The 21,668-nt window shown below is 41.0% G+C and overlaps 1 protein-coding gene across 1 annotated transcript in view; it reads left to right on the top strand.

Moving 5' to 3' along the window:
- LOC125397498 (EGF-like and EMI domain-containing protein 1) overlaps positions 1–21,668 on the top strand; it is a 660,639-nt gene that overhangs the window by 540,023 nt on the left and 98,948 nt on the right. Inside the window, exons 7-10 of the mRNA XM_087899566.1 lie at positions 5,033–5,152; positions 8,149–8,271; positions 14,367–14,504; positions 19,296–19,418. Of these exons, the coding sequence (XP_087755692.1) occupies positions 5,033–5,152; positions 8,149–8,271; positions 14,367–14,504; positions 19,296–19,418 (504 nt within the window). The remainder of the gene's footprint in view (positions 1–5,032; positions 5,153–8,148; positions 8,272–14,366; positions 14,505–19,295; positions 19,419–21,668) is intronic.

Raw genomic sequence — 21,668 nt, forward strand, 5'->3', positions numbered from 1 at the left:
AGTATAATTTATATACCTTACAAAAGGATTATTCCACATCAGTAGTCAAGTTGACAGGCAAGAATAGCTCTCATACAACTTAAGTAATTTATGTCTGCTTTTTCTACTGGGGATTAGATATGTGTTTACAGAAGTCATATTAATAGCATTAGTCTGCATGTGATCATTTGTGTGTCCTCTTTCATTAAACATGTTTTATTGATTCATCAGCTTTTATACCTATCAATATTTCATTCCATGCTATTAGCAAAGGAGCATTTATTAAGTTATAATCAGGCTACAGCAGTATTATTGGATCGTATCCTACCCATACAGTTAACCTTTTAAACACTGCAATGGTGTCTTCCAGAATTAACCATTTTGAAAATTGTATTATGCCAGATGGTGGTGGTGCACACCTTTAATCCCAGGACTGAGGAGGCAGAGGCAGGAGGATCTCTGTGAGTTTGAGGCTAGCCTGGTCTACAGAGTGAGTTCCTGGACAACTAGGGTTGCACAGAGAAACTCGGTCTTAACCCCCTCCCCTCAAAAAAAAAAGGATGAAAAGTAAGAAGAAAGAAAAAGAAAATTGTATCACATATATTTTTTGATGTGTGGATGTGTGTGTCCACATGGTGCCTGTGTATGGGTGCACAAGTCACCACATGTATGAAGAAGTCGGAGGATGACTTATAAAGAGTTGGTTCTCTCAACCCAGCACATGGGGCTCATCATCAGAATGGAACTCACATCATCAGGTTTGCCAGTAGGTGCCTTGCCACTCTAAGCCACCTCTCCAGTTTATAGAATAAACAACCGCATGCTCCTACTCCATATATGAGTAGGAGCATTGTTGCCTTGGTAAACTTTGGAAGAATCAATAAGGATGTGAAATGACATTTCTACATCTACAATAATTTGGACTATTGTTCTGTGATTTTTATGTCTGTATTATTGTATGGCTGGATGTCAGCTCGATCCTAAAGATGAGAGGCATCAAACCTCAACATTTTTTTCTGCCATGGTCTCTATAGCATTGGGATAGTCATTTGTTTAAATGTTTGAGATGATTCACTAACAATTTCTTGAAAAAAATGAAATTTGGTAACAGATTTGGAAGTTGAAATGGAGTTCAAAAGCTTCCCATGACTTTTTAAATCAATTTAGGTAAATTTTACTAGATTGTTCTGTTGACAGGCTTTGGCTGGTATTGTACACACTTGTCAGGTACATGTGTATAAATTGTTTATTGTTTTCTCTTGTTTGTGATCCTGCTTTAATTTTAACCAGCTTAGCTAGAGTACTAACCATTCAATTTATATTTGGAAAGAAATTACTTCATTGTGTGTCTTCAGTGTTTCATTATCAATGTTATTTTTCTATTTATTTTGGGTTGACTTTATTTAATTTTTGAAAATTCTAAATGTTAGTGTTGACATATGATATACATACTTAAAACTTCCAGATTCTTTAAATACTGTTTCAGTTTTCCCCTGTTCATTTCAATGATGTTTTAAATTATTTAAAAATATTTAAACTAGACATCAAAAAAACCAAATAATCCAATTTTAAAAATTGAGTATGTACCTAAACAGAGACTCCTCAACAGAATAGTCTTAAATGGCAAAGAAACATTTAAAGAAATGTTCAACATTTTTAGCCATCAGGGAAATGCAAATCAAAACAACTCTGAGATTCCATCTTACACCTGCCAGAATGACTAAGATCAAAAATATAAGTGACAGCTCATGCTGACAGGGATGTGGAACAAGGCAACACTCCTCCTTTGCTGGTGGGATTCCAAACTGATACAATCATTTTGAAAATCAATATGGTGGCTTCTCAGAAAATTGGGAATCAATCCATTTTAAGACTCAGCTATATTACTCTTCAGCGTATATGCAAAGGATGCTCAATCATACCACCAGGACACTTGCTCAGCTATGTTCATGGCAGCTTTATTTGTAATAGCTAGAATCTGAAAACAACCCAGCTGTCCCTCAGCAGAGGAATTAATAAAGAAAATGTACATTTACACCATGGAGTATTACTTAACTGTTAAAAACAATGACATCAGGAAATTTGAAGGCAAATGGATGGAACTACAAAAAAAAATCCTGAGTAGGTAATCCAGACCCAGAAAGACAAACATAGTACATACTCACTTATAAGTGAATATTAGCTGTTAAGTAAAGCATAATCATGCTATAATCCACAGACCCAGAGAGGCTAGGTAACAAGAGAAACCCAAGGGGGGCAGTGGTACGTAGCTCTCTCTGGGAAGTGGAAACAGAAGTGATCTCTGTGATAGGAACTTGAGAGATGGAGGGGGAGAGTATTGAAAGAGAAGCATGGAAATGAGATAAGCTTTTGGGGATCAGGTTGAAACCTGATGCAATGGAAACTCCCACAAATCTACAAGCATAAACCCAACTAAGACCCCTAGGGGAGTAGCCTGTGCTGGCCATCTCCTGTGATCAGATTGGTGACTGCACTGATTGTCATCAGAGAGTTTACATCCAGTAACTGACGGAAACAGATCCAAATACCCACAGTCAAACATAAAGCTAAGCTTGGGGAACCCTGTTGAAGAGAGGGAAGAAGGATTGTGGGAGCCAGAGGAGAGAAGAACACCATAGAAGCAACTGACCTGGCTCATCAAAACTCACAGAGTCTGAACCAACAGTCAGGGAACCTGCGTGGGACCAACTTAGGCCCTCTATACATATGTAACAGTGTGTAGCTTGATTTACTCATGGGACTCGAACAGTGAGAGCAGGGACTTTCTCTAACACTTAAGCTGCCTCTTGGGAACCTATTCCTCCTACTGCATTGCCTTGCCCAGCCTTAATACAAGGGGAAGTGCTTAGCCTTATGGCAACTTGATAAGCAGGCCTCCGTGGGAGAACTGCTCCTTTCTGAACAGAAGCAGAGAAATAGATTGAAAGGGTTGGAGGGAGGTATGGGGAGGGGATGGGAGGAGAGGAAGGAGGGAAAACTGAGGTAGAGATGTAAAATAATAAAAAAAATAAATTTAATTAAAAAGTGTGTGCGTGTGTGCCTCTCTCTCTCTCTCTCTTTGGTGTGTGTGTGTGTGTGTGTGTGTGTGTGTGTGTGTGTGTGTGTGCACGCGCGCGCGCATGTTTGCCTTGTGTTGGGGGAATGACACAGTGAGAAAGTACTTGCTGACCAGATATGAGGACCTGAGTATGAATGCCCAACACCCATGCAAACAACACTGGCAGGGGAACAGAAAAATAGAAAAAAAAAATCCCCTTTAGTCATTTTATATCCAGTGATGTTTTGTTTTGATCCAGGTCATGGTCTGTCATTTTCAGTACCCTGTGTGGACTGAGAAAGAATGTATAGAGTGCAGACGCTGCTGGAGGACTTAGAAACGTCAGTCAATTGATGCAGTGTCGGCTTACTTTCATCTCTCGAATTTTTAATGTCTTGTCATCTTGTCTCAGTTTATTAGTTTATGGTGCTGGGAACAAATGCTGGATGTTTAGGAAACTCTGAGTATATACTAACAGACAATCTGCCACTGAATGGCACCATAAACCCCTTCTTTGACTTTGTCTTATTAATTGCAATCACGGGAATATTTAAGTCTCCAACTATTTGATTCAGTTCCTTTGTAGAACCTGGGTAAAACTGGATCCATTCTTTGAAAAGACAACCTGGTGATCTCATAGAAAGAGACAGTCTGAACATCTCTGTGTCTAATGAAGGAAGTGACTTAATGTTCATAGTTCTTCAAAACAGAAATCACCAAGGCAAATTCCACCAAGCTTTTAAAGAACTTAAACCAAAGTTCTAGTATTTGTCAGATGGTATAAGGATATGCAGCACCATGGGACACACTCCATGATGCTGGCATTACTCTGTCCCAAAGACAAGAAAAGACATTAGGGAAAAAAAAAGACTGTTGTCTGAGGTTTCTGTTCATCCCTCCAGACCTGCAGCCATTTACCCCCAAAGAAATACACAGAGGTCTATATTAATTATTAATTATGGCCTGGTAGCTCAGGTTTCCCATTAACTTTTATAACTTATATTAGCCCAGAATTCTTGTCTGTGTTAGCCACGTGGCTTGGTACCTTTTTCGGTGAGACAATCATATCTTGCTTGATCACTGTCTGGCTTCCTCTGTGTTGACTGTGGACTGACTCTTTCTCTTCCCAGAATCCTCCTGTTCTCATTGCCCCACATCTACTTTCTGCTTGGTTGTTCTGCCTATACTTTCTGCCAAATTAGCATTTATTTAAAATACAAGTGACAGGGAACAGACAGACCATTGTCCCACAGGAGAAGACTACAGAATAAATGAACATTTCTCAAATTGAAAACTCCTAACAAATACAAGAAAACCCCACTTAACAATTTATAACAATAATTAGAGTCTGGGACCAATAATTGGTCTTAGACAACCAAAGACACTCAGAAATTTCAAATGTAATCACTAGCAAGTGTGGCAGAACATGGTTGTACCCTGAACAACCAGAAGGTTGTAACATTCTGAAGTCAGAGCTGGGGGATCAGGATGGGTTCGTGGCCACCCTGGGTTACATACAAAGATCCTGTCCTCAAGAGCCAGGAATTCCACATTTATTTCTCCACATGCCTTTTCTTGACACCCTAACTATTGAGCCAGTGTCTAGCGAAGGAGCTGATGCAATGAGAACCTGGCAGTCCAAAGTGGACAACTGTAGCTAGAGAAACAGAGTCATGCTGCAGAACTGTGGTTGGTTGCCTTCTGTATCAGAGGGAAGGGGATCAGAACTTGGAACAGGGATGTTAGGTTAAGTCCCTTTGACCTTGATCTCTCTATTTGTTTTGCCCAGAATCAGGTCTCAGATCCAAAAGCAGAAATGTGTTTGTTGAATGAGGTCTATTCAAAAGAGGGAAACACCATTTTGGAATATAACCATCTTTAAATGGGAAACAAACGACTCTAATATCTTTGTGATTTTTCTTTTTCCAGCCATCCACTCAGCACATCTTTCTAAACTGAATGAATTATGAACTTTCACTGCTTCATTGCTTTCAGAGACAGACCCCTGTGCAGGAAGGAAGGAATGTGCTCACCTCTGCCAAAGCGAGAACGGTGTGGCCAGGTGTGCCTGTCATGCCGGGTACCAGCTGTCTGCAGACAAAAAGGCCTGTGGAGGTAGGAAGCTGAAAGTGATATCTTAATTGGGTAATTATTTGAAATTCTGTTGTGGTCATATTGAACAGTTGGAGCAGGTAGTAGAAAAGGTGTTTTTATTTATGCTAAAAAGGAACACTTTAATTCTTTACTTGATCACTATGAAAGTATTTTAGAATGCTACAGAAAACTTAGTGAAATTCTTATTTATTATTAAAAAATGACCTAGTGTGCTTTCAGAGGTAATGTTTTTTGTTTTCTGTTTCTTTTTTTAAAAGCAAAATCGAGAATTAATATTTCAAACCCCTCAGTAACCACATAGGGGGTTTTTGATTATAGGCTACAGAGGTGGAGGTAACCTTTGAAAAGCAAGTATGTGCAAATGAGACTCTCAGAACTTAGGAATAATTAAAACGAGAGGAGAAAGAAACTCCATAAACACAAGGTTACATGTTTCTGTTTCCAGAAATAGCAAAGCAGACACACTTCAGTTCAAAGATGAAAGAGCTAAATTATTTCATGACTGGCACCAATGGAGAAGGAGAGAAGCCCTGTGGGACAGTCTTTGTTTTAATAACATCTGAGAAACCACAGAATTCTTCATTTTTATCATGGCATCTCCATGAAATGAGAAAGTTTATTTGGATTAATTATAAAAACAGCAAAATATTTCTTGGCTTACAGGATGGAGAAACATGTTGAGAAATTGAATACAAACTAAACATAAAAATCATTGTGAAATTTTGGGGGGAAAAACGAGAACTGATGAAATGGTTCAGCTGATACAGGCTTGGGCCTAGATAAAGTGGGATGCTCCTCCGTATGCTATGAATATGTTTTATTACTATTGGTTAATAAAGAAGCTGCTTTGGCCTATGGCAGGGCAGACTATAGAAAGATGGGAAATCCAGGCAGAGAGAATAGGAACAAAAGGTGGAGTGGGGAGATGCCCGGAGTACCCAGTCAAAGGATTAAAATGCCAGAACATTACTGGTAAGCCACAGGTCAAGTGGCAATACACAGATTATTAGAAGTAGATTAATTTATATGTAAGAGCTATCCAGTAAGAAGCCTGAGACATCAACCAAGCAACAATAATTAATATTAAGCCTCCGAATAATTATTTTATAAGCTGCTGCGGGAGTATCTTCTGCTGCTTCAGCCAATAGTTGCTGAAGCACGAGTCCATGGTGCTACAGGAGCGCCTTCCGCTCCGTCAGCCAATAGCTGCTGAAATACCAGCCCACTGGGGCGTGGTATATTTCTCTTTTAAAAAGAGCCACAGATCTCAGCTTGGGCCTCTTGGTTCCAGCAGCGCTTGGTCCCTGCTCCTGCTCCTGCTCCCGCTCCTGCTCCAGCGACTAGGCTCCCTTCCTGATGATTTATGGTGTATGTAAGTTTTACCCCCCAAAATAAATAACCCCTTAAAACATAACTGGTGTGGGTTTGATTCGCTGATAATAAGCAAAGTGGGGACTGGTGGGTGGGAGATAAACAGGTCCAGTAGGTCTGGGCGGGACAGAGAAAGTCTCCAGCTATACCTGGCAACCTGAGTTCAAGTCCCAGGACCCATATGGTGGAAGAAGAAGGCCAGCCACTGCTAGCTGTTCTTTGACCACACTTGTGTGCCTTGACACCGGTCCCTATTCACATACGCACACACATGCACAGAAATAAACGAAGTGAAAGAAAAAGAAAAAAGTTTTATGAATTTTAAGCATATTATTTTGACAAAGATATACTACTTTGGTTTCCATTTTTAATTATTGTTTTACTGTTTTAAATATGTATGGTGTTTTGCCTATGTTTGTGTACCATGTGCATGCAGTACCCACAGAGTCCAGAAAAGGGCATCATATTCCCCAGAACTGGAGTTACCAAAGATGTGAGCTGCCAGATGGGTACTGGAAATTGAACTTGGATCCTCTAGAAGAGCAGGCAGTGCTCTTAAATGCTGAGCCGTTGCCCCAATCCCTCATTTTCATTTCTCAGCACAAACCTAACTTGGCAACTGACAGAAAGGAGAGTAGAAGATCTTCGGTATTATTTCTTGAACACCAACAAACAAGATAAATAGAAAACCAGATAACTTTCATTTTTCAGGCTCCCATTTTAGTGTCTGATGCATCAGCACTAGAAATCTCTCCCCAACACCACTGCGTATTTGAGGGCTCTACCAGTACATGAGAATGGGGAACGGCAGCCAAATGTGAGGGAAGAAGATGTACGAGTCAGAAAAGATGTGACAGTACCTCTTCAGCCAAAAGGAAGAGGAGGTTACCTGAACCCCCAAAACAGAAGTCATGCTGAATCAAAGTGGCCATTTCTTTCAGGAGAAAGGATACCAGAATCATATGGCATGTCTTATCATAGTCATAACAGTAACACAAACGTATATGGACCAAGCCTGGGTTGCTATGAGAAAGGCCCCACATCTGACTTGCCCATCGCTGCACCTCCCCCCTTAAAGCAGGGAGCTGCAACAGGTCATATTTGGGAGCATATGTGTATATACAAATACATTTATGCATGCAATAAAAATTGAAGAAGAAAGAGGCCATGAATTTGAAGAAGAGTGGAAAAGGGAATATGGGGGGCTCTGAAGGACGGGGAGGGTGGGGAGGAATGTTGTAAAGAAAAAGGCAGGGGATGAAGATATCTGTTCAATAATATAATATGTTCATATCGTCAGGCTACAATGGCCTCTGTTTGTGCTGTTGAGAAATGGATGAGAACTGTTATTTTTAGTGCTATTTATTTTTTCCATTAATAGCAGCTGGTTTGGGTGGCCATGAAGAAACACTAGCGAGCATCAGACTAACTCAGGATGTGTGGTCATAGCAGCTCTGTGCTCACAAGTCCCTCCTTCTCACTAAGTGGAAGAAGTCTGTGGTATCCAGTATTGTGTTGAAAATTAGAGGTTAAGTGGAAGGTGACAATATATATTTACTTTTATAATTTACAAATAAGGCTGGATTGGAGATGCTGAGACGGCTGCTGTGTGTGTCTCCCTGCAGACATAGATGAGTGTTCTGAAGAGCCTACTCCCTGTGCTCATCTCTGTGTGAACTCAGAGGGGTCCTTCACGTGTGCCTGCCACCCCAGCTTTGAGCTAGGAGCTGACGGGAAACACTGTTACCGTAAGTAGCAACCATGACAACCTTGGAAGTCAGTGAGGTGTTACCAGAAGCAAGGAAGAGTGGTAACTGAAAGAACAAGAACAATACTGAAAATCGTGGCTAAGAGAAAGTTCTGGAGCATGTTGCTTGGTGGGACACAACGGGGATGGGGACTGAATGTAACCAGTTTCATCCTGCTGTTGAGGAAAGAGGCAAATAGAACAGAGTCTGCAGAATGGTTTGCAGGCTAGTCAGTGAGGGTGGACTTTTAGGACACTTCTGGACATTAATCCAGAAAATCTTGGATTAATGATTCTGATGGTTTGTGCAGTTCTGTCTTCTTGTATCACCTCTGCTGAGCACTAAAGATTCCACCGTAATGCCCAAAGAAGAGGAAAGAGTGTGGATGAAGAAAACATAAGAGGAAAGAACAGCTGTAGGCTGTAATTCCATGCCCAACCCATTGGGCATCCCAGGATTTGCCCTCAGTACTGACTTCCTGACACCTCTTCAGTTGCTTCATCCTATTTTATATGCTCACCACGGAACTCATTCCTCCCACTTCCTAGCCAAGCACTTTTCCATGTGTCCCCAGCCATACCTAGTTTTCCATCTCAGCTCAACTTAAAATATCCATTGTTAGAGATGTATTTAAAATGCTGGGCTATAGAGTTGTTGGCTATAGTTGCTTTTGTAGATGCTTCCTATCCGATCCTTTACCCATGAACAAGCAAGCACACTATCTACTTTCCTAAATTCTGGGCTGTCTGGTTCTAGCTCACCTCCATCCTCCCAACTTCAACCTACATCGTCCTTTTTCAAATGCCTGATGAATAACTTTCGCTTTCAGATTTATTCACTATCTTTCCCCACTTTAGTTATCTACCTTGACTTTTATAGCACCAAACAAACCAGATGCAAACCACCATGCAAGCTGAGGCGTTTCCCCGAATCTCCCATAGGGTTATAAGGAGAAATGTCAACCCCTATTAGTACGAAGAAGTTAGGTCCTGTTGCTGCCAAAACTATTTCTTTTGCTGTGTTTGAAGGTTGTTATTTCTTCAGATATATCAATCAAGAGATTGCCTTCATAATAATCCTCTTCTTGTCTCAATCATCGCTATTACTGTCTTCTAAATTAACATTACAAACATTTCCTATTTTAAAAATGCTCTCAAGTGAGATCACATCCACTAAAATTTCCATAACAAAAATTTCATTAGCCAAGATAAGCATTGCCTCTCTCTCACCTCCTAACTTCTCATCAACCCTGCCAGCAGGTCTGTCCCACTCTCACCCTACATGGACTTTTTCGTCTTTATCCTTTCCTGTTTCCAGATAAAATTAAAACCTGCTTTTTTTTTTTAATCAAGGTTCAGTGTCTTCCAGCAGTTGGTTACTGTGTTGGATAATTTTGGTACTTGACATAAGCCAGGGTATGGGGGAGAGAGAACGTCAGTTGAGAAAATGACTTCATCAGAGTAGCCTATAGGCACGGCTGCGAGCCATTTTCTGAACTAATGATTGATGTGGAAGTCACTGAGTTTGCAAGTAGGCTGAGCCAGCCCTGGAGAGTAAGTCAGAGAGCAGAGTTCTTCCATGGCTGTTGTTTCAGTTCCTGCCTCCAGCTTCCTTCCCTGCTTGAGTTCCTGCCTTAGTTTTGCTTCATGACAGATTATGATTAATTGGGATATGTAAGCTAAAACAACTCCTTCTTTCCCAGGTTGGTTTTGGCTCTGCTGTTTATCACAGCAATAGAAACCAGACCAAGACAATGACTTCCCTTGCCGCTGAAATGCTCTCTTCCTTCCTCCACTGTCCTTGTTTCCCGTCTCCATCTCTGCCCTATCTCAATATCCAATTTGGGCTTCCAGTTCCTCTACTTGTAATGACATTCCTTAACTGCACACTCAGTGCCTTACTTACAGAAGTGACTGCATTCTAGATGGAATCTCTTCCTTGGAGGTGTTCTTTGTGGTCTTTCACACTCACTGCTAATGCCACAATGCTCATAACACAAGTCACTAAGTCTTAGGGCTGGGACTTGAATAGCCTTTCAATTATGCATAAACAAGACCTTCGACTTCACCACCATTTCCATGCACTGTATGTATTTTGTGTGTGTGCGAGAGAGAGACAAAGAACACACAGAGAAAGATAGACAAGCAAGCATGTTCACATTCTTTCTGGGCTTCTTCATGAAGAGACACCATGAAAAGTCAGGAAATGTACTCTCCTCTGCATAGAATTCTGTTTCCTGGTTGTAGAAGTATCATCCCAGGCTGCCCATGCATTCCTACTGTGTTTATAGAGCAGCTTCTTCACAGTGATGTTTGCCTTTGAAAGAGCAAAGTAAATACGTTGGGAGAGAAACTGACTATTAATTAAGAATGGACTTCTGAGGTGGAGCCCTTTCTGAATGCCTGCAAGCACTCCCTTTCAGGAAGAGAAAATGGGGTTGGAATTTTTCTTTATTAATGTTTGGTTTTTAAATATAGCCAGACTTAGGGGATGACCATATTTTAAAATGTGTGAATGAATCTTGCAAACTGACTAGCGAGTTCTCAGGCACCATGAAAGCAGGGATCATTATTAATAGTGGTTTATAAGTTACAAGCTTTCTTTAGAATTTACTCAGGAAAGCAATTTGCCTTAGAGTCGCCCGTGTTGGGAGGAAGTGCATTTTTTTTTCCATTTACTTTCCTGATGGGAATATTTAACTAAGTTCCCTTTAAGGTCGTCTCCACACCTCAATGTTTACTACTGTCATACAAACGTTTCTCAGTGAAAATCTGCGTTCTTAGTGTCTCAGCATACACAGGCCGGGGAGATCTGGTCAGAGCAAGATGATATTTAATCATAAATGCAGCTCCTCTAGGAGATGGGTGTGCTGTGGACACTTGCTTCACCTTTATCCGAGAAAAGGCTTTATGGTCATTTAATTTCTTTAGAGGAAATCATGAAATACTCTGAAATCTAACCACTCAGTCACTCAGTCCTCATCATATGCTGTGAGTTCATACTTCCTGCCCTGTGATTCGGATTTGGAAAGTTCCACACAGCTCACCATGAGAAGAAACTTTCGTCAAAAGAATTCTCAATTTAATATTGGTGCTATTAGATCCGTATTCTTTATTATTGTATCTATCAAGCAAACGATGAATTTCTCACCTATCAGAAGAAACAGATTCTGTTTAAGTATAACTTTTTAAAAAATAAAATGTGATATGCACATGCATGTGCGTGTGTGCATATGTGTGCATGTGTATGCATGTGAGTGTGTGTGAATGTGTGTGTGTGCCAGGCACATCAGTTGTGTGAAGAACAGAATAAAACTTTCAGGAGTTTAATTTTTCCTTCTGAACATGTGAGTGTTAGGAATCAGCTCAGGCTGTGAGACCTGGCTGATGCTCCTTTTCCACTGGGCCATATTCATGGGCCCTGTGTGATTTTTATACACTATGAAAGTAGCTCATTGTAAATCATCAGAGGTCAAGAACCCAAAAACCAACTGACTTCTAGTGGCCAGCTGTAGATCTAAGGTTGTCTTTTTAAAATTTATTTAATTTTATTTTACCATTGTAGCCCTGGCTAGCCTCAAACTTGATATTTATCCCAGGCTGGCCTAGAATTCCTGGCCAATCCTCTCTGCTCTGTCTCCCAAGTGCTGTGATTTTAGGAGTGCACCATTACATACAGCTCAAACCCTTTCATCCTCTATGTCTTAATGAGACAGATTTAGGTATACTGTGAAGTTTTGCTCAGAGTGTGTAAGGAAAAGAAGATCAAGAATAATTCAAGGCCTCAAGCCTCACTAATCAGGAGAAACTAATCAATTTTATCCAAGTGTTGGGTCTTCGGGAAAAACAGTCAGAGAGACAGGGATGGAATTCACAACTCATCGGTTCTGTCTTCAGTGTGTGAAGTTTGGTAACCCATGTGGAAATGCAAGTCGAAAGTTTCTACCTATTTTCCAAATAGAAAACAACAATAATCTGGATACTAGTAAAGGTCACGAGTGGGAAAACAATGTTCAGGCTGTGAATAAGAATGAGTTCATGTGAAAAGAGGGAAAAGTGGAGGAAAAAGAACTCTGAGTAGGGACCAGAGTCAGGAAAGAACACTATCAAATATCCAGGAGAGAATAGGGAAGCCTAGAGAGCAGGTGGAAGGAACGGGAACCAGGGACCAATGTGCAGCCACTGGAGAAGAGTGTGAGACCTAGCGGCTCTTGTGTTTCTAAAAGTTAACAGGCAAGAAAATGAACTTTTCTTTAATACTATCGGGGCAACATGTGTAGTTTTAGGAAACCCTTGTAGCCAGGTTAGGTAACTTAGTCACTCTAAAAAGCACTTTTGGGTTAGAGTTAGTTGTCCCTGATTCCTACCTACCGCAGACATTTGAAAGTTACGGCTGTGCTCTACTTCTCTGGACTTGTTTTTCTAGAACGCTGTATTACTATGTTATCCCCTGCAGAAACTTTCATCAAGCATAATGCTTTTGTGATCCAGGCAAGTTCCTGCTTCCCTGAGGAGCTGGCTTGTCTTTAGTGAGGGCTATTTTACTGATTGACCATACCAAAACTGGTTTATTATTTACCCACATAACAAAATTTCAGTTATTCTCCAATTTGGGGGCACTTTATGAAGAGGGATGTTATGAATATTTATGAATTTATATTTAAGCTGTTAATCAAATAATGTTTGCCTTATGGGCAGCACTTTATACAAGTCATCTCTGGTCAGAAAACTTGCACATTTATAAACTTCAATTATTTGGAACAAAGTGTTTTCATTGCTGTTGCTTGTTTCTGAACCTTATAGTTTGAATCTGTTAAGAAAATCTCTTTACACGGCTGACAGTGGCAAACCCGAAGAGCAGCTCAGGTCTCTGTCATGTGTTCTACATTAGCATCTGCATAGAAATCACTCTGCCCTTCGGTCCTTCACGTGTTCTAGTGTTCTCAGTCTTCTGCCTACAGAGATTTCTTCTTTCAACAGGAAACTGATTAGCAGAATCTCCATTTATTTCACCAATCTTTGGGAATGTATTTTTGAACATTTGCTGGGAGCTACTAAGGCAAAATCAAGAAGGCACCGTGGGCTCAGAGTGACAGGGCCCTGCAGTGCCGGTTGGGGACAGTGTGTCACAGACTGTAGTGGTCAAGCACAATCTTGGAGACTACAGGTTCTCCACACAGTGTCAGGATGAAGCATAGTCACAAGGAGTGCCACAATCCCAGGTACATTTGTCCTGTTAGTTTTCATATTCTTCGTCCAACAGATTGGGGCATTAACCGCATAAGGTAATAAGCCAATATGGGTCCAGTGAATGAACCAGGGTGCCCACACCTTTGTGGCAGAATTGACAAAGTAAACAGTGGTCAGTGCATTGAAATTTTACACTTGAAACACTGAGCCAAGCACTCTTTTACTTCTGTGTCTTCATTTAGAAAATCAGAGGCTACAATGTCTGCATGCTCAGTCCAGTAGACATTCAGATGCTGGGCCTGATGCTCACCAATATGTCCAAATTACTAACATATGCCGGGCATGGTGACATGTTTCCAAAATAATAGTATGCTAATGTGATGAGTGTGTTTTATATGCATCAAAGCTGGTTAGCGCTCTCACAAGATGAAACTTACATATGATCAGCCAGTACATCGGTTTAATATCTCTTCAACACCAAGTTACTTTTAATAGTAGTTTCATGAACCCACAGTCACTGAAAAGAACAATTATCAGCTTTAATGCAAACACTTTAATGCAAACACACACACACACACACACACACACACACACACACTTTGTAGTCCCTAAAAGAAGTGTCTTTTATAGTATTAGTAGCCACTGATGGACTCATCACTGCATTTCTCATCCTCTTACTAACTTACTTATCAATACTTCTTATCACTTAGTAGTACAACACAGCATAGGCATGTGTATTCATGATATGTCTTTCATGATAAGTCTTAGAATTTTATATGCATAAAGTGTTGGTATATTTTCAATAGAATGTGTCAGCCTCTCAAAAGAGAAAGCACGTCCATTGTTAACATATATTCCATTTTCTCTATTCTTATGCTAATGGTTCCCTTTGCTTGTTTTGGGAAGGAATTGAACTGGAGATTGTAAATAGCTGTGAGAAGAACAATGGGGGTTGCTCTCACCACTGCGAACCTGCGATTGGTGGACCCCGTTGCTCCTGTAACCATGGACATCGACTCGACGCAGATGAGAAGACATGCATAGGTAATGATTGATAGGCGCCATCTGCATTCAGAGTTTCTCTGGACTCCTTCAGGACTTTCCTGCTAATGCCCATTGCTACAGTGTGAGCCACACCCCTCAGATTGAAGAGAAATAACTGCGTTAAACTGTGTATTTGACCACTGATACGTACAGCAAAGACATCTTAGACTTGGATATTTACCCTGAAATTCAGGAGATTGAAATGCTTTTAATGAGACATATAACTGTATGTGAATAAAACTCACTGTTTTGTTTCAGGAAAATATTCTAAGGCCTTGCAAATCTACCAGATTTGTGTGCTTACAAGCCCACCTCAAAGTCCTCCTACCTCAAGCAGAAATGAAATCATGCTCCTTGGTTTTCTATATGGTAATGAATTAGATGAAAGTCCAATTGTGCTATGGAAGCTTTTACCAAAAGAAAAGTTCAAAAAAAATAATCATTCTTTGGACTTCCCAGGTTAAACCCATTTCTTTAATTGTGTGCCTTTGTGTGTTTGTGCATAGGTATGTGTACATGTGAGCGCAATAAGTCACGACGTCCAGAAAAGGGATTCAGTTCCCCTAGATCCAGAGTTTCTAGTGATTGCAAACTGCCTGGTATGGGTGCTCTGAGGATAACCTGGGGCCACTGCAAGGGCAGTTCACCTTCTTAGCCACTGAGCCATCTCTCCAGCCCCCAACCCCATTTCTAATGGATGGCTTTAACAACATATTACTAGAGGATGCCTCATTAGTTTCCTTCATTTATTATTAATAATGATTATTGTTTCGATCATTTGCAACAATGAGAAGAATAATCCCAATTCAGCCTTTCCTCAAAAAGAGATGCCAAATGGAGATCTCCAAGTGTTTCTCTGCTAAGAGGCAAGAGAGCCAGTGTGAAGCTGCACTGCTAGGTTCCGCTTCCGAAACTGCCAAGCCTCCAGATAGTGATGTCTTTGTTCGAAAATGGAAGGGCTGCATTTGCTGATTTCTTAATCATGGCATGTGTTTTCGCTCTTTAAAGCGCTAACAAAAACGCTAGAGAACTTCACTTTCACTGCACGCTATTCCGACCCTTTAGAGCAGGAAGGCAGAGGTGGTGAAAGCGCTGGGTTGGATTATTTGGTTTGGTCCTTGGGCACTATGAGAGAACAATATCATGGGATTTACAGTACTCTGGTCTCACAAGATTATTTAAGCCTAGACAAAGCCATTGCATATGTTTCTTGGTCCAGGAGTGCGTTTTACACCGCTATGAGTCGATGGTGCCCAATGAATCAGAACCAATTGTTTTCCTTGAGTCTCTTGCGATGTAAACTGTGTCACATTTTCCATCTCATTAATATTTAAATTTATGAAAGAAATGAATGGTTCTCTTCCTCCCTCTCCTCTTTCTTCCTTCTTTCCTTCTTTTTCCTTTCTTGTTTTGTTTGTCATGAGCACTAAATAAAGAAAACTGAATAGTTATATCTTTTCTTTATATTTTAATTAATGTATTTATTCTTATATTCTTTCAAACCTTGATGTCTTTACTCTTTGAAAAGTATAATTCAGAAAACTTATTTACAGCTGGAAAATCTATAGCATCTGCTAGGGTCAAAATGCAGGAAATTGTGTATTTATGAGATTTCAGCAGTCAATGAGGCAATGCTACATTGCTTATGGTTTGTTTTCCTTCATTTTTTTCCAATAATAAAAATGCTTATTTCTGAAGACCAGATATTCACCAAGACAAAAGCAATGGTATTTTCTAACGATGGAGATAAAGAAGAAAAGATGAAAGTGGTCCAACTACAGCTAACACAACAATGGTCAGCCTTGCCAAAGTGTAGAAGCCTAGTCCTGAACCTAGAGAAAGGGGTCAAGGGTCACTGGCGGGACCGTTGTCTGACCACAGTGAGGTATGCCAAGCTATCCAAATGGCTAGATACTGGGAACTATTAGCAGTTTCCCTTCAGTGGCTGTGGACAGAGGACAGGGCTTTTCACTCTGATGCTTTTCAGAACTGAGTGGTTAAAAATTTCATCTCAGTACATGAATCTTCCAGTTTTGGGGGCAGGTTTTGCCTCTTCAGGTGAGAGGTGCATTACATCTCTGCAGCGGTCTGGGGGCTGGGTTTCCTGTTCTGGTGAGAGGTGCCTTACGTCTCTGCAGCGGTGTTGCAGCCTGCATAGCAGCCAAAACCCTTAAAGTCTGAACAAAGCAGGAGCCCAGACGAGTAACGATTCCATCAAGACTATGAGAAGAAATAAAGAAATGTAAAAAGCAGCTGTTATTAAGGTTGAAGTGACAGCGTTTTCTAGAAAAGATTCGAGTGAGGGCTAAGTCTGTGAACTCCTTGCTCTGTACATGTGAAAACATAAATTCTGGTCCCCAGCACGCAGTAAAAGCCTGGGTCTGTAACCCCAGGACTCCTAGGAGGGGACAAAGGAACCCCTTGGCTTGCTGGCCAATTGATGCAGTGACTAAAACCCTTTCTCAAAACATAAAGTGGAGAGAGCACTGAGGAAGACCCATGATACATGTGCACTTCCATACACATACCACAGGTATGTGTGCCCCCCACATACCATGCATGTGTATCCTCCATATGACTTGACCAATGATGCATATGCATGCACTACATGACATGCATGCACACTCCCCCACATGATATGCATGCACACTTCCCCACATGATATGCATGGGCACTCCCCCACATGACATGCATGTGCATTCCCCCCATATGACATGCATGCACACTCCCCCACATGATATGCATGTAAACTCCCCCACATGACATGCATATGCACCCCCCATATGACATGCATTTGTACTCCCACATATGACATGCATGCACATTCCCCCACATGACATGCATGTGCATTCTTCCACATTACATGCATTCATACTCCCCCACATGACATGCATGCGCACTCACACACATGACATGCATGTGCACTCACACACGACATGCATTTGAATTCCTATATGACTTTACCAGTGACACATGTACATCCCTCACTTGACATTCATGTGTACCATCCCCTATATGACATGCATGTGTATACCCCCTATGATTCCATGATGCATGTGCACCCACATACAAACAGGGCACACGTGTATACTCACACACCCATGACATGCATGTGCACCTCTTTCCCCCCCACACATGAAGTCTACCATAGAAAAGGTAAGTTTCTGTTGAGATTTTGAACTGAAGTCAGTAAGTTTCTGTTGAGATTTTGAACTGAAGTCAGTGTGCAAGGTAAGAAATTTCCCTGGAGAATGGAAATGACAAAAAAAAATCAGAAATTAACACATAATAGCAATTGGGACAAGGGATATTTTCAGATTATATGGCACAGCCAGTCCCTTGCTAGTTGAGACCTGTATGCTCAGAGGCTCTATTAGCAAGAAGCCTTTTTTAAAATGAAAAATGAAAACAAAAATATCTAAAATTTAAAAAAATCACAAAGACTACTGTTTTAAATGAAGTAAAAATGTTTTATCTTTTGTTTTTTTTTAACTTCTGTGTTCACCTTGTTTAATCTAAAGGGCAGGAAAAGGCTTAATATGATGAAAGCTAATATCTGCAGTCTATCTGCAGTCTTCTGAATGGAGCTCCTGGTGACATTTTGTAAGAAAAAGAATGCATTGTGCCAGATGACCTTCATTTAGATAGTGACCCCTCACCTTGACTGACTGCTTGCATTTCCTTTCCTTCCTTCCGGTCTCTCATCTTCATTTCCTTGCCTCTGCTGACTCTCCCCAGGTTAATTGAGACATTGACCTCTCTGTGCCAGTGCTCGCTCGTGTAGTCCTGGAGCAATAGGATTCTGTATGCTCAGCAGTGACAGACACCCAACCTCACAGCTCAGCAGGCAGGCTAGACTTGAGCCAGGGGCTGAAAGCCAGCGCCTTCATCATGCGATCTCTGGCGGCCCAGAGCACGGGAAAACAGCGAGTGTCTACAACAGCCTTTCCCTCTTCTGCTCGGAGTGACCCTGTAAAGCTTGGGCCAGGCAGATCGCTGTCTGACTGAAGGGTCTCCTGACAGCGACTGGAGCTTTTCGGTTGTCCCCCAGGCCAGCTGTGTCTTAAGAACAAGCATTTCTCACGACTGTAGAGTTCTCGATGAGAATGCTGTCTAAACAGCTGCTCACCTGACAGGGGAAAGATTTCACAGCTGTAGCAAACCCCGCACGCGGACCGCACTCATCCCACGCGATGCAGCATCAGCACCTTTAAGGGAATACTCTGAAATACTCCAGAATCTAATACACAGGATGGGAAGTAAGGGTGCCTCCTTCCATCTCACAGACATACAGTTACCCCTCCTCTCCCTCATTGAGTGCAAGGGGAATGTTTACTTGGGAACACTCTTGATCTTCAGTCTTGAAGAGGCACATTACAAAGTCTGAGGCTGTGCTTTCTGCGGCTGTCAAACCCTAGTTACTAAGTGGAATTCTTTGGATCTTCATCCTTAATTCTGTCTTTTTGTTCCTCAACTTCTATTGATTCAGTCAGATTGCCCTTTAAACTGGAAAAAGTAGCAGAGAACTCTATTCCTATGATTATAAATGCATTTAAAGATGACTTATACTCTTTTAAATTAAACAGCAGACATGCAAGGAGCATACCAGACACATAAACCAAAAGTAGGTGTCATATTCTTATGGGATCGTTCCTTCAATGTCTGTACTATGTGGCCTGAGAAGTGAGAAACGGTTAATCAGCTTTAATTCAGAGATGAGGCCTCTCAAAGCTTCTTCAATTTTGTTGGATTCTGCTTCCTGGAATAACACAAATGTCCTTTGCCCTTCAGACTTTGATGAATGTGAGAGTGGAGATGCCTGCTGTGCCCAGCTCTGCATCAACTATTCAGGAGGCTACGAATGCGGCTGTCAGGAAGGCTTTCAGATCAGTTCGGATGGCTGTGGATGTGATGGTAAACTCCTGCTCTCTCATGGAGCTGCTGATGCGATGTGCAACTGGGGGCTGGAGCTTGGGCTTGGTGCCTTTGTGGAGTTTTGTGTGGCGTTCTGGGTTGCATCATGTACATTTTTTTTTTTTTTGCATTTGTACTTTGGTGGCTCATATTTTGAAGAACCCGAGATTTTTATCAGTGAAATGAAGACAGCAATAGGGTTAGGGAGTAAATTAAGGGACGTTCACAATAAAGATAAAGTACAAGCATGGTGTTCGACCTAGATAAGCACTCCACTGAAGACAGCTATGGCTAGAATGACGTTCATTGCTCCATATGCTTTTCACACGTGTCTATGCAGAGGAGAAATTTAGGGGTGAGCAACACACTACTAATAGAATCAACCCTAGCGTGCTGGACCACAGTTACAGAGTTGGTTGCTGAAAATAATTTTCAAGACAAGAAAAAATAAAAGAAATACCTTGTTATAAGTGAAAAACCTGAAGCAGAATTCCTCATATAGCTAATATTAATAAAGCTAAGGCAACCTTAAGACATACCACCTAACAAGTTTCTAAATTGTTAAAAATTTGTGCACTTATCTTCTAGGTGCTCTCTAGACATTTAGGTTTAATGTCTGAGGTTTGATCAAAAGCTCACCCATCTTGACTGGCCAGGGTCAGTAAAAGCCCTTGTCTCAAGTTATATGGTGGCAAATAAGGAGGCAGACAGTGATGCTGACTCTTAGCCTTCATTCACATAAACATACAGCCATGGACACATAATTCACATATACCAGAGAGAGAGAGAGAGAGAGAGAGAGAGAGAGAGAGAGAGAGAGAGAGAGCAGAGTTCCTGTGTGTCCTTACATCATCTTGTGGTTTCCTTCACAAAGTCCCAATGTACCATTCAGTCTCTCAAGTATTTGTGTGCTTTCTATTTGCTGTAGGTCTCTAGTTTTATTCAGCTGTGATACAATAGGGGATGATAAACTATTTCAGTTATTTTGTATTTGTTAAGAATTATTTCGTGGCATATAGAATGTAGCCTGTTTTGGAGGAGTTCTATGGGCTATTTCAGGATGTTTATTCTATATCTGATGTACGGAATATTCTGTAGATAACGCCTAAGTCCATTTGATGCATGTTATAGTTTAACTCTGAAGTTTTTCTGTCCATTCTTAGTTTGAATAATCTTTCTAAAGGTATGATCAGAAAACTAAAGTTAACTAGTGTCACTATATCAGGACTTAGGTAATTTTAAAGTTCCTATTAGTGTTTGTTTTATGGCATTGTAAGCTGCAATGCTTGGTGCACATATATTTATACTTGTTATATTTTCTTGGCTAATTATTCTCTTTATTATTATGTAAGGACCTCCTTTATCTCTTTTGAATAATGTTGGTTTGAAGTCTAGGTTTTCAGATCTCAAAGCAGCTGTGCTAACTTGTTTCTGGCTTTCATCAGCTTCATAAATTGAATTCTATCCTTAGACTCCAGCCTGTGAGCGCCTATGTGAATGAGGTAGTCTTGGGTGACAAAACTTTTCCTGAGGAGGCACTACACACGTCTACTCACCATACCAGACCAAAGTACAGATACCACCAAAGTCAAATGTTGCGAACCACGATTTTCACTGGGGTTACAGACAGAGATATGGGTGAGGGGCTACTTACAGGAACAGGAAGGACTCAAAGACAGTTGCATCACCAAGTTCCACCCCAGCATGGTGACAGCTCATAAAAACTAAGAGACCTAGGGGACACAGCACAGCTTTTGACAGTTCACCAGGTTGGAGAGTGTCCTTTCCAGGTGACTGTGTTCTACACCTCTTTTAGGGAGCTTCTTCTGGGCAGAACCTTCTTCATAGCTCAGCTTCACTCCTCTGTGAGGGACTCTTGGTTTTTATTGCTTACTCTGGCAGGAAGGAGCCCTGTGAATCTGGTCAGTTTCAGGGATTTCCTTAATCTCTTTTGAGTTGTTTGCCTTCCTCCTTAAGAAGCTTCCCTGCAGGATGGAATGTTTCAGTCTTGGAGGAAACACTTGTACAGCCGGGATATTTCTTGTGAAAAACAGATAGTTTGAACTGAATACAGTCAATTGTTCTGCCTTTCTTTCCTTTTCAGTTGAAGCCATTTGAACTTCTGTTTATTGTTAGAGATGCTACCACTTACTCTTTTGTCATTGTTGTTAGCTGGATGACTGTTTATTGCTTTTTTCCCTTCTCTACTACCATTAGAGGTTTCCTGGTTAGTACTGGATATGAGAGATT

The sequence above is a fragment of the Myodes glareolus genome, chromosome 20 (genome assembly GCF_982192425.1).
Source record: "Myodes glareolus chromosome 20, mMyoGla1.1, whole genome shotgun sequence".
Taxonomy (NCBI): domain Eukaryota; kingdom Metazoa; phylum Chordata; class Mammalia; order Rodentia; family Cricetidae; genus Myodes; species Myodes glareolus.